Here is a 19,156-nt window from a genome sequence, read left to right on the forward strand (position 1 = left end):
TGTCATCTATGCCATTTTCATGAATTTATTCTTATTTGTATGTATACATTAGGTCTATTTTTGGAAATCTGCTAAACTTAATCCACTTAGTCCTGGGTAGATAAATCACATAAAAAAAGCTGAATCATGCTTCAGCAAGCTTGCGTTCTGCAGCAAAACAATGATCCAAAGCACACAAGAAAGTCCACTTCTGAATGGCTGAGGAAGCCAAAATGAACACTTTGAAATGGCCTAGTCAAAGTCCTGATCTGAATGCAATTAAGATCCATGACCTTAAAAAGGCGATTCATGCTCCAATAACCTCCAATGTGGCTGAATTTCAGCAATTGTGCAAAGATGAGTGGTCCCAAATTCCTCCACAGCTCTGTAACAGAATCATTGCAAGTTAACAAAAATGATTGACTGCAGTAGTTGCTGCTAAGGGTGGCTCAACCAGTTATTGTCATCTATGCCCTCTTCATAAATTTAATCTTAATTGTATGTATACATTAGGTTTGATTTTGGAAATCTGCTAAATTTAATCCACTTAGTTCTGATAAACCTGGGTAGATTAATCACATAAAAAAGCTGAATCAAGCTGAAGCTAACTTGGGTTTAGCAGCAGGACAATGATTCAAAGCACACCAGAAAGTCCACTTCAGAATGGCAGAGGAAGCCAAAATGAACACTTTGAAGTGGCCTAGTCAAAGTCCTGACCTGAATGCAATTAAGATGCATGACCTTAAAAAGGTGATCCATGCTCGAAAAGCCTCCAATGTGGCTGAATTACAACAATTCTGCAAAGATTAGTTGTCAAAAAAGTCCTCCATATATCGCTGTAGCAGGCTCATTGCAATTTATCAAAAATGCTTGATTGTAGTAGTTGCTGCTAAGCGTGGCTCAACCAGTTATTGTAATTAATGCCATTTTCATAAATGTAATCTTAATTGTATCTCTACATTAGGTTTGTTTTTGGAAATCTGCAAAATTTCAGGCATTTTGTTCTGATAAACCTGGGTAGAAAAAAGAAAACCAAAATGAAGACTGGAATGGCCTAGTCAAAGTCCTGATCTGAATGCAATTAAGATGCATGATCTTAAAAAGGCGATTCTTGCTTGAAAAACCTCCAATGTGGCTGAATTTCAGCAATTCTGCAAAGATGAGTGGTACAAAATTCCTCCACAGCTCTGTAACAGAATCATTGCAAGTTATCAAAAATGATTGATTGCAGTAGTTGCTACTAAGGGTGGCTCAACCAGTTATTGTCATCTATGCCATCTTCATAAATTTAATCTTATTTGTATGTATAAATTAGGTTTGATTTTGGAAATCTGCTTAATTTAATCCACTTAGTTCTGATAAACCTGGGTAGATAAATCATGTCAGTAATAAGCTGAATCAAGTTGAAGCTAACTTAGGTTCAGCAGCAGGTTGATGATTCAAAGCACACTAGCAAGTCCACATTTAAACTGCTAAAGAAAACCAAAATGAAGACTTTGGAATGGCCTAGTCAAAGTTCTGACCTAAATGCAATTGAGATGCTGTGGCATGACCTTAAAAATACCACAATTCTGTGGTTCCAAATTCCTCCACAGCTCTGTAACTAACTCATTGCAAGTTATCGAAAGTTTACTGAAATTTTATTTTAATTGTTTGTATACATTAGGTCTGTTTTTGGAAATCTGCAAAATTCCAGGCATTTTGCTTCGATGAACTTGGGTAAATAAATCATGTCAAAAATATAGAGTAAGAAAATTTCTAAAAGTTTCTGAAAGATTTGTTTTTAAATAAAAATGAGACTATTTGATGAGCTTTAATTAGAGTTTTTATGACATTTTGTAGCCACCCGTTGTGTACCTGAGGTATTTTAGTTAGCTTCAACCATTGAATTTGACCTGAAATTAGTTTTGAATGGCAAGTTTTGCACAAATATATCCACTACATGTCCTTCTCATGCTTGCTTTTTTGTGTAATCCAGTACATGATTCCAGGAACAAGTGCAGTGGGAAGCAGCAAAGCCACAGCGCTTTTACAGAACGACAGAAGATAAAATAACTGGCTGCTGGAGGAAAATGTCATCTTATCCAGAAGCTGCAGCAAAACCAGTGATACACCAATACATCCAATCCTGAAACAAATGCAAGTGTGTTTCTTACTACTTCCTGGATCGTAGTGAGACAAATGAAGGCCGAGACCCAGGCCGAAAAGGGTGCCCATGTTCCTCAGCAGGCTGGCGAACGGTGTGGCGTCCATTAAAACCCAGGCTGGATTTATGCACCATTTCTGGGCTTTCTCAAGAGTCCAGAGCAGATCCACACCAAGAGCCTTCAGGAGCACATAAAAGCCCACAGCGAATGACAGCAGGAACAGCGTGATGCTGAAGTACTTCTTCAGACTCGCACTATAGATCCACTGCACTCTGGAGAAGGTTTCTGCTACAATTATACCTGGAAATACAAGACCAGAAACTGTAAGAGCATCTGGAGTAGACATAAAACACTTTTGAGAAGGGCTGCATGACTATTGCAATGCTTTGTTTTTTCGCAATATATTTTGGAACAAGTCACCAGGGGCCTCATGTATCAACGCTGCGTACGCACAAAAACTTTGCGTACGCCAGGTTTCACGCTCAGAATTGCTCACGTTTGGATTTACTAACGATGAACTGAACGCGGGAATGTGCGCAGCTCCACGCCAGCTTTATGGCTGGCGTACGCACATTTTTTTGTGCGTCTTTGTTTTATTTCCATTGGCGACTCCTAGAGGCAGTTGCGTTAAATTGCACTCTTCAAAGTGTCTGAGCCTTGCAATGGCAGCTGTATGAGACGGGTTCATCTAGCAGGTATATAAGGTTTCCATACCATACAGTTGACCAGCCAAACATTGCGCAATTTGCAGCGGTCGCCTGTTTTCCCAATGTAATCTGAGCTATCTACTGCACGCACATTGCTATAAAGACACTATCTGAGGATGAATTTGCATGCGTGAATCAGAAACATTTCTATTTAATAAATGTGCAAATAAAATATGATGCACAAACTTATTGATGATTCCTACTTGTCTTTCTCGTGATAAATAGTTGGCAAAATCTGATATGTAGTGGGGGGGGGGAAGAAGAATGAGTTCATCAGACGCTGGATTCGATTTGAGTTCATGCTCAAACGTGTCAAAATATGATGACATGCGTCTTACGAGCTGCGCCACTGAGACTGCTAAGGGTACTGCAACATTTTACACCTATAAATCACACTATTTCTTTTTTAATTCACTCAGTGCGATGTTCAGACCCAACTGTGTTAACCGCATCAGCTAAACTCTCCCACTCTATTATTTTTTTTTTTGTTGTTGTTAATTCCGGAGGACAAACTTGCAAATAACACCGTTTTCTCCGGTCTACCTCCGAAAGCAGCACCTCCAATTCACATTCTGTTCAAAGTTTCTCTTTTTGCTTGCTTTTGCCATTGCTTTTTCGTTGGGTTTTGCCAAAGTAGAGTCATTAGCATATTCATACGGGGGAGGAGGCAGGGAGGGGTTTTGTGCTCGTGCATGTTGCGCCCAGATTCACGTTCATTCGGATGTACAAAAGAATATGCGTGAGATTCGGCGTACGCAGTGTTTCATTCGTACATGAGACCCCAGATAATTTAAACAGCTCTATTAAGAAAGAATTCATCATTTTAGATTAATTAGGATTATTTTGTAGGTTAGTGCATCTGCAAAGCATATAATAAACAAAATGGCAAGCATACGCAGTAAATTCTGGGGCCTCATGTATCAACTCTGCGTACGCACAAAAAACTTTGCATACGCTAGGATTCACGCTCATGTTTGGATTTGCTAACGATGAAATGAACGTGGGAATGTGCGTTGTTCCACCCCAACTTCATGCCTGGCGTACGTGCATTTCTTGTGCGTGTCTGTTTTATTTCCATTGGCGACTCCTAGAGGCACTTGTGTTAAATTGCACACTACAATGTGTCTTTAAACCGTGCAATGGCAGCTGTATGAGACGCATGTCTTGCAGGTATATAAGGTTTCCATCCCATGCAGTTGACCAGCCAAACATTAAAGGGCAATTTGCAGCGGTCGACGGTTTGCCCAATGTAATCGGAGAGATCTACTGCACACACATCGATATAAAGGCGCCATCTGAAGATTAATTTGCATATGTGGATCGGAAACATTTGCATTCAATATATGTGCAAATAAAAGAAGATGCACAGACTTATTAATAATTCCTACTTGCCCTCCTCGTGATGAGGGGTAGGCAAAACCTGATATGTAGCGGGGGGAAAAAAGAAGAATAAGTTCATCAGATGCTGGATTCGAACCAAGCTTTCTTTTGCATGTGATTCCCTCATAGCAAATAATAGTTAAAGATTAGTAAAGAGTATTAATATGCAGTTGCTATGGAAGCCCTCAGGTTTATGTCAACATCCACTCCAAAGGTGGAAGCAAATGGTCAGACTTTCATTGATACCTAAACAGATGCATTTGTCTCAGTGGATTCACTTGCATGGATTCATTATTCTTAGAATAAAAATACCCCAAGAGTAACAATGTGAGATGGCTGATAACTAACTGAAAATCCAAAAATAACTGATAACTGGCTAATTTTCAGGTGGTTCATTGCACTGTGGTGACCCCAGATTAATAAGGGGACTTAGCCGAAAATAAAATGAATGAATGATCGGCTAATTTTCAGCTCCCATATTTTCATCTTCCGGTTTTAAAACCCCTTAACTGTCACTATCCCTCCACCAGGACACTTTTTACATCATTAAAACTCACTTTTTACAAATTCACATAACTTTTTTTGCAATTAAATCATAATCCAATCATGATGAAAACTTCTGAATAAATATTTTACCACAGCTTTTTGTTACATAGGAAAAGTAATAGATAAAAAAAAACTACTGTCACCCTACAATCTGTTAGACTTTTTTACGGTTACATTTTCAAACCATAATACTGTAGTCTAAACATAAAGCAATCATGACAAACTATAAATCCTTTGAAAGCATAACATGTCTAGTTTCCAAGTCTGGTGACTGATTTTGATAGATCTTACTGAGCAACAGTTATTTATTAATTTGCAACAAGTTTACTCATCGTGAAAAATTACTTCGCTACAGCAATCCACATGTGAAATTTTGTTAAAAGTTTTTTAGAAGCTAAATTCAAATCAAATACCACCAAACTTCCCATACCACTATAGAATCATGTCCACTTCACAAATATTGTCAAAAGCATGAAAAAATACAGTTCATACGTGCTCAACAGATCAAAATGGGATTGGCTCTAACCATTTTGGTTTCAAAAAAGAGGAAACTTACCTGAAATAACTCCACAGATTACTTGGTGTGGGAAATGAGCGGCCAGATACACTCTAGACATGCAAACCAGCAACTCTACCAAACCCAGAAACATCCACAGCATCAACTGTACAAGTCTGAAAGCAGACATCACTGTGATGCTATTAAACTATTAAAGAGACAGTTTACACACAAAAATACTGAAGAGCTGAAACTGGTAATTCAAAAAATGTCAAAAATATCCAAGTTGGTTTAATTTAATGATAATTTTGTAATAACGTTGTAGAAAAACAATAAAAGATTTACATTATATAAATAAAAGGGTGATGCGGTGGCGCAGTGGGTAGCATAATCGCCGCACAGCAAGAAGGTTGCTGGTTCGAGCCTCGGCTGGGTCAGTTGGCGTTTCTGTGTGGAGTTTGCATGTTCTCCCTGTGTTAGCGTGGGTTTCCACCAGGTGCTCCGTTTTCCCCCCACAGTTAAAAGACATGTGCTATAGGTGAATTGGGTAAGCTAAAATTGTCCGTAGTGTATGTGTGTGAATGAGCGTGTATGGATGTTTCAGCTGGAAGGGCATTCGTTGTGTAAAAAACATAAGTTGGCGGTTCATTCCACTGTGGCGACCCAAGATAAATAAAGGCGCTAAGCCAAAAAGAAAATGAATGAATGAAAGTGCTTGAGCTCCTGCCCTTTTTCTCTCTTGGAAAGAATGTGCCCCCTCAAAATAAAAGTGCCCCCTCTATCGCACTCCTGCCCCCTCCTCAATTTCGCACACGAATCATCACCTCCCCCCACCCCCCACTCCTCAACTTTGAAAGTCCTCCCCTTGACAGGTCTCTCCACATCACCACCCAAGTTTATTAAACATCTGTTTTCTTGTCTCAGTCTCACCTGTAAATTAAAGGAGGTAATTTTCTTTCAGCAAGGATTGAAAGCAACGCTGTGATCATCACATATCCAACAGCAGCAGAGCCCATGGCATGACCCGACGGGCTGCCTGACAGAGAACCAGACAATGGTTAATGTCAAATTTTCCTTTAACAAAAAAATAAATAAATACAAATAAAAAAATAATAAATAAATAAATATTTAAATATATAAAAATAAATTATATATATATATATATATATATCAACTAAAGTACATCAAAATATCCTTATTTAATAATTTATAAAATTAAAATAATATTTAATGAAATACAAAACAATCAACTTAATATGACCAGAAAGAATGACAATAAGGCACTAATTTATAAAGTATATACTTTATACATTATATTATAAAGTATATGCTTCATTTTTAATATTCATTTATTCATTCATTCTTTCATTTTCTTGCCAGCTTAGTCCCGTTATTAATCCGGGATTACCACAGCGGAATGAACCGTCAACTTATCCAGCAAGTTTTTAACGCAGCGGATGCCCTTCCAGCTGCAACCCATCTCTGGGAAACATCCACACACACACTACGGACAATTTAGCCTACCCAATTCACCTGTACCGCATGTCTTTGGACTGTGGGGGAAACCGAAGCACCCGGAGGAAACCCACGCGAACGCAGGGAGAACATGCAAACTCCACATAGAAACGCCAACTGAGCCGAGGTTCAAACCAGCGACCTTCTTGCTGTGAGGCGACAGCATTACCTACTGCGCCACTGCTTCGCCTCATTTTTAATATACAAAATACAATTTAGAAAGGAAAACCGATTTAAAATAAAAAAAAGCTATTTTAGTATGTCAATAATGATAGATGTATATGAGTATTAATTTAATTAATTAATAGAGTATTAATATTTAAAATATATTAATAATTACAAAGTTTAATAAATTTATATATATTTAATTTAAATAAATATCTTGTTTTAAAGTTTTGATAATGCACTTATTAATAAAGTATACTTCATAAAGTACACGCTTTAGTTTTTATTTACAAAATAAAATATAGAAAGAAAAACTGATTTAAAGCAACTACACAACTATATTAGTATGTCAATGTTGTAAAAATATCATTATTATTATTAATATTTTAATAATTACAAAATCTTATTCACAATTGATTTGAAATAAGTATTTAATAACTCAAATTTACTAAATAAATAAAATGTCTGAATGTTTTACAGCAGATACAATTTTTTCAGGTTGTCAGGGCAGATAAAACCAGCTTAAACTAGATAAAACCAGCAAAATGGCTCCGCCAAAAACACCAGCAGCCCTTTAGATATCAAGTGGAATCATTTATGAGTCTTTTCATTTATGAGGTCTAGAGTACTAGTTCTAATTCAGGTCAAGAATGAATGAATGAAAACTGTCCAGCAGCAATATAAGCAATATTACTAGCAAGTAATATTGAGAATCTACCCTTGATCTGAAACATTAAGATAAGCAGAGAGCAAATCCATTTCCACATGAAAGATTAGAACTGCAATCCTGGCCTGATTGCATAAGTGCTGGTGTACGGAGTAGCAGATTTTATATAGAGATACAGCTGCCTTTCATGCATGGCGTAATCATTCATAAATAACCTGCAATAAATATTGTGCTATACCTGGTCCAGTTTCACATGTCATGGAGAACTGTTGCAGTTCGGGATGTTTCATTGAGCCATAAAACTTAGTTTCATGCACCCACCAGTAAGGCCTCTCACCAAACAGCACCCTATGGAAATATCAGAAAATAGTGTGGAAATGCATCAGCAAAAACCATTTTAATCTTTTATTTAAGTGTAAAAAAACTTTCTCCCTTAATTTTTTTGTTGAATCAAATGAACTTTTCAAGTCATCTCAACTTAAATCAGTCAAACCGACTAAAAAACATTAAACTTTGTATAGCTAAAAAAATGTAGCTGAAACCTGATTAACTGAATAAATTAAGTTAAAGTAACAATAAAGCAGTTCTTGTCGTGACATTTTGTCATATAATGTTTTACAGTGAAAAGAAAGTACAAAGATTATTTTATATTATTTAAACACTAAAAGGAAAATGTTTTGTCTTTTTTATTTAGTTGAGGGTGACACTGTGGCTCAGTGGTAAGCACTGTAGCCTCACAGCATAACTGTCGCTTGTTTGAGTACCGGCTGTGTCAGTTGGCATTTCTGTGTGGAGCATTGTTCCCTGTGTTAGTGTGGGTTTCCTCGGGGTGCTCCGGTTTCCCCCACAGTCCAAAGACATGTGCTATAGGTGAACTGAACAAACTAAATTGGCCATAGTGTATGTGTGTGAATGTGAGTGTGTATGGGTGTTTCCCAATGTGCTGGGTTGTGGCCGGAAGGGCATCCGCTGTGTGAAACATATGCTAGAATAATTGGCGGTTCAATCTGCTGTGGCGACCCCTGATGAATAAAGGGACTAAGCTGAAGGAAAATGAATGAATGAATTTACTTAAACTTGTTATCCTTAAATAACTGACTGTAAATCAGAAATACAACAACAAACAAATAAGGTCAATGAAAAAAATACTAAAGCTGACATTGAATTAAAAAAGAAAACAGATTTAAAATTCATCCATTCATTTTCTTGTTGGCTTAGTCCCTTTATTAATCCGGGGTCGCCACAGTGGAATGCACCGCCAACTTATCCAGCATATTTTTACGCAGCGGATGCCCTTCCAGCCGCAACCCATCTCTGGGAAAAGAGACTTAAAATTATAATTTAAAATGTATGAAACTCAAATAATTATACTAAAATAATTCTAAACAGTTGAAGTAAAATTGATGTAATAACTACTAACGCATTTTTATTATTACTAAATATTGCTACATGTAACACATTACAAATATTTAGCTTATAATCTTTCTGATTAAGTGGCAAGTTATTATGTATCTTCTACATTTACAAAAATAATTATGCAAATAAAGGAAAATAAATAAAACCTCAAACAAATCAAATGTAAAAAAAAAAAACTATTTGGTTGGCAATTTTTATCAGAAAAAAATTATATATATAATAAATAAATAAATAAATAAATAAATATATATATATATATATATATATATATATATATATATATATATATATATATATATATATATATATATATATATATATTTTTTTTTTTTTTTTTTTTTCCCCTGATAAAGCACCAATTCATTACGAACCTAAAAATTGACAACAAATATGTATGTAAATAAAGGAATACTATTTCAATAAAATTGCATACAGCACAATTTCATCATTTGTTTAAAATAAATCATTGCATTATTTACAGTTAATATTAACAGAAAGGAATAAGAAATTTTCACTATATTGAAAATTACTAAAATAAAAAAAGTAATGTAAAAAAAACAAATAAAAACAGATTTAAAATAATAATAAAAATATAAAACAATTGAATTAAAACTATATTTAATAAATAACCCAAATAATGCATGAATATAAATCCTGTACATATTTATTTATATATACAGTGCTATGAATACATTCTCACACATCTCTCATTTAAAGTCATATTTTCTATAGGAAGCTATACAATATTATATTTGTGCCTATACATTAGATTACTCAGTAACGAAGCCAAATCTGGAGCTAATCTAGCAAAATAGTTTACAATAACAGTCCAAAAATTAGTAGCATTTATATGTGTGGTGTATGAATGTTTATTCAGCTTTAGTGAGTTCTCTCTTTAAATCTAAATCCATAAAAATATGAAGAAGATCTCACCACTTTAGGACGAGGTTCAGCCAGTCTCCAACCACGGCCACCCAGATGAGTTTAACAGCCACATCTCTGCGCAGATGAAACCAGACGGGGAAAAACACAAAGAAGGTGGTGTGTAGATCAGCCAGAGAGGAGACCCAGTGAAACACGCTCTCATAATCCTGGTATTTGATCTGTAAGTGGACGGCCAGCTCCACACCCCAGCTGTGAAGAAGATCCATCTCTGTCCAGACAGGCACATCAATCAATTGATGTGATTAATTGATTGACTGATTGATTCAATCAATCAATAAATCAATCAATCAATTCACTCATTAATTCGTTTTCCTTTGGCTTAGTCTCATTAAATACACATATTTTCAAAAGCATGTCAAAATATACAAAAAAAGGGCCAAATAGATATTGTATTTGCAATTTGTATAAATTTGTATTTGCTAATTTGTATAAAACATAATTATTTAAGTTTTTTTTTTTTTTTTTAATAAATACTTAGATACATTTATTTTATCCAAATTAGAGCTGCACAATATATCGTAGTCACATCACAGTTGAGTTTGGATTATAATGTATCATTTGCATGTGTTTTTGTGGCTTGTGACTGTAAAAAAGATTTTAAAAGCATTCGGACATATGAAATTGTACCATTTGTCACTCTTGTAACTATTAATTTTACTAAATTGTTTTTACAATAATGACTACACAGTATTAGTTTACATTTGATCATTCAATTACTGTATGTGAATACTGTGAGGATCCTCAGAAAACAATTCAACACTGTTTATTTCATTTGTGTCTTTTTACTTATTGTATTTAGCTATGCTTTTAGATGGTTTACTCCTCTACATAATCATCCCAATCAATCTAAAATAAAACATTCTTTCTGAATAGATATATTAAAGTCATCTGGTAAAATTGTATTCTTATCGTAAATATATATCGCAGAATAACAAAATATAAAAATGTTAGATTTTTCCAATGAAAAATAAATATTTTTTTCTATTTTTGAAATAAATATTTGCATTTAAAATGTATATAATGATTTTTTATTTCTAAAATGTTTTTAAACAATAAACATACCTTACATTGTAAACAAACAACAAAAAACGCATTGGCAACTATATATATATATATATATATATATATATATATATATATATATATATATATATATATATATATATATATATATACAGTTGAAGTCAGAACTATTGGCCCCCCTTTGATTTTTTTTTTTTATTTCCCAAATGATGTTTAACAAAGCAGAGAAATTTTCACAGTATGGCGGAAAATATTTTTTCTTCTGGAGAAGGTCTTGTTTGTTTTATTTAGGCTTGAATAAAAGCAGTTTTAAAAAAAAATTATGAAACATTTTAAGGTCAAAATTATTAGCCCCTTTAAGGTATTTTTTTTCCGATAGTCTACAGAACAAACTATCCTTATACAATAACTTGACTAATTACCCTATCCTACCTAGTTAACCTTATTAACCTAGTTAAACCTTTAAATGTCACTTTAAGCTATATAAAAGTGTCTTGAAATATATCTAGTCAAATATTATTTACTGTCATCATGGCAAAGATAAAATAAATCAGTTATTAGAAATGAGTTATTAAAACTCTTATGTTTAGAAATGTGTTGAAAAAAATCTGCTCTCCGCAAAACAGAAATTGGGGAAAAAAATAAACATGGGGCTTAATAATACAGGGGGCAAATAATTCTAACTTCAACTGTATGTACAAACAAATAGTACTACGGTACTATATATATATATATATATAAAATATAAATATATATAAAATAAAGTAAAACACTTTGGGATATTTTTATATATCAATATATTAATCAATATATATTGATTGCCACTGTAATCGACAAAAATATAAAAACAATTTGTACGACACCTTTGTAAATTGTAGACCTTCACCCAAATAATGTGAGGTTTTAAAAATGTATGTCCTTGCTTCTGAAATCAATTACTATATGAAGTTTGACATTAAAAATCTTTTCAAGACATGTTTAACTGTACCTCACAGTCACACAGTATATTTAGCATAAATGTAAGATATATTTTAAACCATTTACCGTATGGTGCAGCGATGGGGATCAAACTGGAGCCTGTCAGGCTTTGTCCAGCCCTCAGCCCTCAGTCATGCTCCACTTGGACTTTATTCAAGGCTGCACTGGTTTGGTTTTGTTTGCATGTGGGCCCTCCATATCATAACCCCTGACCTGCGATGACGCAGACGGGCCAAACACTGATAAAATGATGAGTGGACACTGTGGTCTCTTTTAAGTCTGTGATGTCACTGCAACGATGATGATTATGATGATAAGAATGATAACTGGCACAAGTGATGCAGATGATCCCCTTTTGATGCATCTGTCTGGCTCGTGATCCTGTAGATGGGGAAAAGACAGCATAACATCCTTTGAAATATATCAGATGATACTGAATGATACTAATAGTAAAACAATTCAATTGTTTATTTAATATAAATGTTTCGCAATTAAACACACAGTTCAATCTAAAACGAAAATCATCATTTACTAGCCTGACTTGTTCCAAACCAGGGGTGCATTTCTGAAAACCATTGTTAGCCAACTAACCTCGCAAGATGTGTGGTTACAAACATAGTTGTTTGATTTAGCGTTTCCCAAATCCATCGTTCCAACGAACATTCGTAAACTCCTATGTTTGCAACTACACCTCTGGGGCTGTAGTTAGAAACATAGTTCCTGGCTGTGTTCTATTCCCAGTTATCCACCCAATGCCCTATTCGTTTAGAACGTTCTAACATTTAAACTTGGAATAATTTAAGAAAGCATTAAAGTCATCTCTCTTAGGTGTAATTTGCTTTTCAAAGTATTTTTACAGTTCAGATTTAGCTATCTTATGGGAAACATCAATACACACTCATTCACCATGAACAATTTAGCCTTCCCAATTTACCTGTACCGCATGCAACCCAGGCTCATTCTGGAAACGTAGCCTCGCGGACGTTTCTGGAGACCCGAAATACGTCCCTGGAGGCACGTATTTGTGCAGTTTTTGTTTTCACGAATCCACGAGAGGCCGCTGTTCCCGCGTAAAAAGCAGACGGAAGCCGCTGTCGAGCAACCGTCTGTCCGACTGGCTGAATGACTGAACAATTGACTGGGCGGCTGGCCAATCGGCCGACCCGGCCACCCTTCTCCTCCTCCTTCCTCCCTAAACCCAAGCGACAATTTATGAAAGCCGTGCGAAAAAAGAAAAGCCTTCGCCCGATTTTGACCGCGATTTCGGATTTCGCCACATTCTTGACCCGTTATTTTTTGGATTCTGTTTTTTGTCTTACCTGACTTATGGAACAGCTCTTCCCAGGATTCGAACCTGGTCTTGAACGCTGCCTGGCTCCTCCACTGGGCCTCTGCTCCGCCAACGTAACATGACGAGCTAACCGGACAAACTGGTTGCGGCGGGAAAGCCCTCCACATGGAGGAGGCAAGCCGTCAGCCCAGCCGGCGAGCGCGAAGAGGAGCGGCATCACACCGGCCCGCAGCATTCGCTTAAAAAAAAACAAATGTGGCCATACATACCTCCGGCCACGTAAATCGCAGTCTCCAGAAACGTCCGCGGGGCTACGTTTTTGGAATGAGCTTGGGTTGACCGCATGTCTTTGGACTGTGGGGGAAACCGGAGCACTTGGAGGAAACCCACGCAAACGCAGGGAGAACATGCAAACTCCACACAGAAACGGCTATAGACTCAGCCGAGGTTCGAACCAGCGACCTTCTTGCTGTGAGGCGACAGCACTACCTACTGCGCCACTGCATTGCCCATAAACAATATCCTGTCATCAATAATATTTTTAATATTATTATTAAAGTATAATTTTTTCATTTCTTAATAAATTATAAATACTAAATTTTATTTCTTAATAAATAGCCTCTATTTATTTATTCATATGATTTATATATGATATTAGAATACTGTTATACTGTAAAAAATACATCTGTAAAATTTTACGGTAAAAAACTGGCAGCTGTGGTTGCCAGTATTTCACCGTTAAAAATACAGTAAAAAACGTAAAAGTAATTTCACATTTATCCAATAAATTTCATTAATTTATATAATTTATCAAGGTAATATGTACATATTTTTAATTACCAACATCTACACATCGTTTGTTACACAGACAGGCACGTTAACACAGCTGTGCAGGTGGTGATGAGAAAGATGAACCAATGCTCATCGTCTATAGAAGGTGCTCAGTGTCATTCACACTGCTGCTAAACACCAGTATTATAAGATGCATAAAATTAAAGTCATTAAATAATCATTGTTTATCAACACTGAATGTAACATCAATCTCTAACGAATACATAAGTGATGAAAAAACAACTAAAAAGATCCATATTGATGTCAACGAAAAGCATAAAAAGTGATGTGCCATGCAGGGAATTATGGGAAGGTCAATTTACAGATATTCGCCGTATATATTGAGGAAACATACTGTTAACCAGGTTATGGATTTTTACTGTAGCGTTTTTACAGTTTTTGACCATTGAAATCACGGCCATTTCTTACAGTGTAGCTTTTATAAGTGATTTTATGTTTTAGAATAGAATACGTAATGTTCATTCGTTCATTTTCTTTTCGGCTTAGTCCCTTCCAACTTATCCAGCACATGTTTTACGAGCGGACGCCCTTCCAGCTGCAACCCATCTCTGGGAAACATCCATACACTCATTCACACACATACACTACCGACAATTTAGCCTACCCAATTCACCTCTATCGCATGTTTTTGGACTGTGGGGGAAACCGAAGCACCGGCTCAAACCAGCAACCTTCTTGCTGTGAGGCAACAGCACTACCTACTGCGCCACCCAAATATGTAACGTTGTCAATAATATTTGCAAAGGAAACACAGGCTTTATATCTGCGGTTCACATATATTTCAATTAATATGGAAAGCGAGTGCATGTTTTTACCAAAACAATTATTCGATTGTTTTTAAAATGTGTGTTTGTGTAAAACAATATGATTTGCACAAAGAAATTGTGGGGATGTTCTCTAAAGAAGTTGTTACCACCCCATTTAGTGTGTCAATATTGCCGTTTTACGTTATAACTAACGTGGTTTAAACGATGGACCTGCGACAGAGAAATTATGGGTTTTGGGAGACACTCGTCACTACATCAATCTTTTTCCAAACAATGCATTGTACTATGATAGTTGAGTCTCGAGTTACGTCATTGTTTGGGAAACCCAGCCCAGTTTGAGTTTCATTTTTCTGTTAAATACAGAAGCAGTTATTTTGCAGAAAGCTGAAAACCTGGAACCATTGACTTTCAGGAGTAGGAAAAACAAATACTACGGAAGTCAGCGGTTACAAGTTTCCAACATTTTTCAAAATATCTTAAGGGAACAAATACAAAGAGAGAAAAGTAAAGGTGAGTAAAGCTAATTTTCTTTAATAAATATTAAATTGAATGATGCATGCTTAATATTAATAGAAATAATTGAATATATTGAATTATTGCACCAATTTATTAATTGTCAAACAAAAATGACAAATTATTCAGAGAGCTTTTTACAACAAACATTATTTTACTCATTAGATAAAAAGCCAATTTGAAAAAAAAAAACGCTAAAAAATCTGAAGTTAGCATAATGATGATGATCAAATGACTGAAAAAAAGGTGGCGGGGTAAACACAAAGACATACCATCGCAACAGGGGACGTGGATATAGTCCGATAAAGGTGGCAACCATCTGGTCCTGGTCACAGACCCACCTACCCACACCGGTCGGTGAAAGCACAAGAAGGTGTAGGATGCGGGGGTAGGCAGGGATTGTCTATCTGTAGCTGTGTACGTGCGTCTGTGTGTGTACAGACCACAATCTACATGGAAATCAATGCTGATCAATGTAAATCATGTCCACAGAGTGTGCTAATCTTGTTAAGGTTACTTCCATCATGATAACACATTGAGCCCAACACACTCAGAAATAAAGATACAAAATCTGTCACTGAGGTTTTTCAAAGTTACCATACAGGTGGACATTAGTACATTTAGGGTACACTTTTGTACTTTTAAGGTACTATAAGGAACACATTTGTACTTTTTGAGTATTATTATGTACCTTTAAGGAATTGTTAGAAACAAAAGAAAAAAGGAAAAAGGTACCACCCCAGTGACAAATTTTGTCCTGTTATTTTCGAAAGTGTGTCATACACATGGCACCCTGCAGCACCAGGTATGACATAAGTGTATTCTGCTAGTTTCAGCCCAAAGCAGATATCCTTTTTTCACATCCTTTACTGCGTTAATTAAATTTAAAAATCCCATTTGTGCACCTGTAGGCGTCCTGGTGTGAAAGGAGGTGTGTTGTTGGCTCCTTGCTATTGAAATGAACTGCGCCATTAACCAACTAAAAGCTGCTCTAAAGTTAATGGAGCAGGTTTATATTTGTTATTTAAAGACCATTTTAGTGATTTGAGCGTATGTGAGTCCAAACATGCGAACACATTGCTTATTATGCACACAGGGATGTACAGCAGTCCACAAATTTCTTTCAATAACAAAAAATCTAATGATTGTTTTGTGGTGAAACTAGAACTGAATTTTACTGAATAGTTTTTAAACGAATTTTTACTCTTTTAACAAACAAAATTATGCAATTAAATATGGAATAATGTTTTAAGAGGGGGGAGTCCACCACCATTTCCCAAATACACAATTGAATGGAAGAGGCTCATTCTGTTGGGGGTCTTTAAACTCACAGAGATGGTCTTTAACCATTTTCTCGCCCAGTTTTTTCCGCTTACAAAATCCATCATTTAAATATAGAATGCGCCATGTCATGATGCAACTGATTCTTAAAGGGAAAGGAAGATGAGATTCTGATTGGTTTGATGCATGGTATGCCCAAAACACACCCACAACTGATTAAGAGAATCAGGACAACTCTTTTAGACCATGCTCTGGGTGCACAGACTGTTTTTCTCATCCTTAAAATCCCAATAGTGGACTCGGAAACACCCTAAGTGCAACTGCACTGAACAATTCACATAGATAGTTAAAATAGAGCTCCTTTAGAGCAGTGATTCTCAAAGTGGTGGTCGTGACCCCCCGAGGGGTCGCGGTACAATGAAGGGGGGTCGCCTGGTGATTTCCAAAAATCTATTTATTTTTATTAAACCATAAGAATTAACATATTTTATCCATAACTATACTGAAAATAAAAATAGTAGTTTATAGTTACTATATACTATATAGTTACTATAGTAGCTTATAGTTACTAGTTCTATTGGATTGGGACCCCTGGGGTAATTACATTATATTAAAGGCAGCAATAGCGTCAGATGCATTTTGATTTTAGAACATCAGGTTATACTTTCTGGCACATTTTAAGCACTGACACAAATTTAATTGGTGTGTCTGCGTCATTGCAAGGTTTCTGTATTTATAACCACCTCAGAGGATATTGGGGGTCGCGAGTCACTGGCATTGTTATTTTGGGGGTCGCGGGCTTAAAAATTTGGGAACCCCTGCTTTAGAGTATAAGGATAATTCATTTAGATCATGCACACTGCATGCTGACCATTTTCAACATCCTTAATATAACATTCCACATCCTTAAAGTGGATTGAGGCATCTATTAAGTGCACCTGTGCCATGCACTTTAGACCATGCACTCAGACCATAAACAAGAACCCATTACTGTGTGTCCCAATGCTCAAACCATCTTAAACTAATTTTTGAACTTGGCAGTGAGTTCATTAAACTCAAAAAGACTTCTACAGAAACCTAATCTCAATCCTAAGGAGCACTTTTGGGACGTCAGTCAGGACAAAAGCCTCCAAGAAATGTTTATCGCACCTTATTGAGTCGATGTTCTTGTGTACCTAATAAAGTGGGCTGTGAGTGAAAAATTTAATTGACGGATGAACAAACTGTTCAAGCAGCAGATAGAACAAGCTGATCAAAAGCTTTGCATTGATTACAACTTAGTTTGTGTTTTAAGCATCACAGATCAATGTAGTCTAATGATTCATTCACTTATGTAACACAATAAACAAAGCACTTCAATGCAAATCAGCGAGTGCTTGTGTAAGCATGCAGTCAAAAGAATGCCAGTCTGAGGGTGATAGCTTCCCACAGCTCTGAGATCATCTTCGGGATGGGATGACCCTATTTGTTTAGGTGCACTTATGCTCTATTTTTTCCCCTAAGAGTCAAAAATAACAGGTCTATAGATTACTCACAAGAAGTATTTGTCATTGCAAAACACAGTCTCAAATGAAGCAATACAAAGAAACAAACAAATAACAAAATTGTTAAAATATAAATAAAATAAAACTATTTATGCCTTTGTAATGGCAAAAATAAAACCTGGTACATACATAAATAAATACATGAATACATTAATAAATACATGAATAATAAATAAATAAATACCTGCATAAAATACAAAAATAAAGGCTGTTTTAAAGTAAATATTTACATTTGAAATAAAAATATGTATATATATTTTTACTTTTTAGTATGGTAAAAACAAATGAACAATTAAACAATTTAAATAATTTTATTTAATAAATAAAATTATTAAATCAGATATTTTCCTTAAGATTATTCTTATTATTGTTATTATTATTATTTTTATTAACAGCTTTAAATATGTAAAAAATAATTTCAATTGTCAAATATTTATATATAGATCAATAAAAAACATCAAAAAACATAATAGATCAATAAATTTTTTTTTATTTTAAATGCTGATTTAAAATTATTAAATCAGATATTTCCTAGCAATTTATTTTGTCTTTATGCAATCTGTTCAGTTGTCCCATTAACCCCTACCCTCCCTACTTTTTTCCTTAAGAATATTATTATTATTATTATTATTATTATTATTATTATTATTATTATTATCATTATTATATTATTATTATTATTATTATTATTATTATTAGCTTTATGTATAAAAAACACAAATATCCTTCCTTAAGATTATTATCATTATTTTTTAACAGCTTTAAATATAAAAATATGTAAAACAAATATAAATATTTATTTATTTCTTATTTATACAATCTGTCCAGCTGTCCCATTAACCCCAACTCTCCCTCCTTTTTTCCTTAAGATTATTATTATTATTATTATTATTATTAATAGCTTAAAATATTGTTAAATATTTATACATTAAAGTAAATAGATA

At 35.0% G+C, this 19,156-nt stretch overlaps 1 protein-coding gene across 5 annotated transcripts; it reads right to left on the reverse strand.

Moving 5' to 3' along the window:
• Positions 1 to 1,602: 1,602 nt before the first annotated feature.
• g6pc1a.1 (glucose-6-phosphatase catalytic subunit 1a, tandem duplicate 1) lies at positions 1,603 to 12,086 on the reverse strand. 5 transcript variants are annotated; one of them, NM_001003512.3, is given in 6 exon segments: positions 1,603 to 2,426; positions 5,316 to 5,431; positions 6,186 to 6,291; positions 7,841 to 7,950; positions 9,952 to 10,171; positions 12,031 to 12,086. In NM_001003512.3, coding segments are annotated over 5 exon segments (1,059 nt in total). In that variant the 5' UTR covers positions 10,170 to 10,171; positions 12,031 to 12,086; the 3' UTR covers positions 1,603 to 1,917.
• Between the last annotated feature and the right edge of the window lie 7,070 nt (positions 12,087 to 19,156).

This window comes from Danio rerio, chromosome 12 (assembly GCF_052040795.2).
Source record: "Danio rerio strain M-AB ecotype USA chromosome 12, GRCz13ab, whole genome shotgun sequence".
Taxonomy (NCBI): Eukaryota; Metazoa; Chordata; class Actinopteri; order Cypriniformes; family Danionidae; genus Danio; species Danio rerio.

Bases quoted from the DNA above. Each gene is read 5' to 3' on its own strand.
- g6pc1a.1 (XM_087274917.1), bottom strand. From the start codon at position 10,169: ATGGATCTTCTTCACAGCTGGGGTGTGGAGCTGGCCGTCCACTTACAG. The intron at 7,951-9,951 runs GTGAGATCTTCT...ATATTTCCATAG, and splicing joins CTGAACCTCGTCCTAAAGTG to GGTGCTGTTTGGTGAGAGGC. The intron at 5,432-6,185 runs GTGAGACTGAGA...GTCTGCTTTCAG, and splicing joins TTACCTCCTTTAATTTACAG to ACTTGTACAGTTGATGCTGT.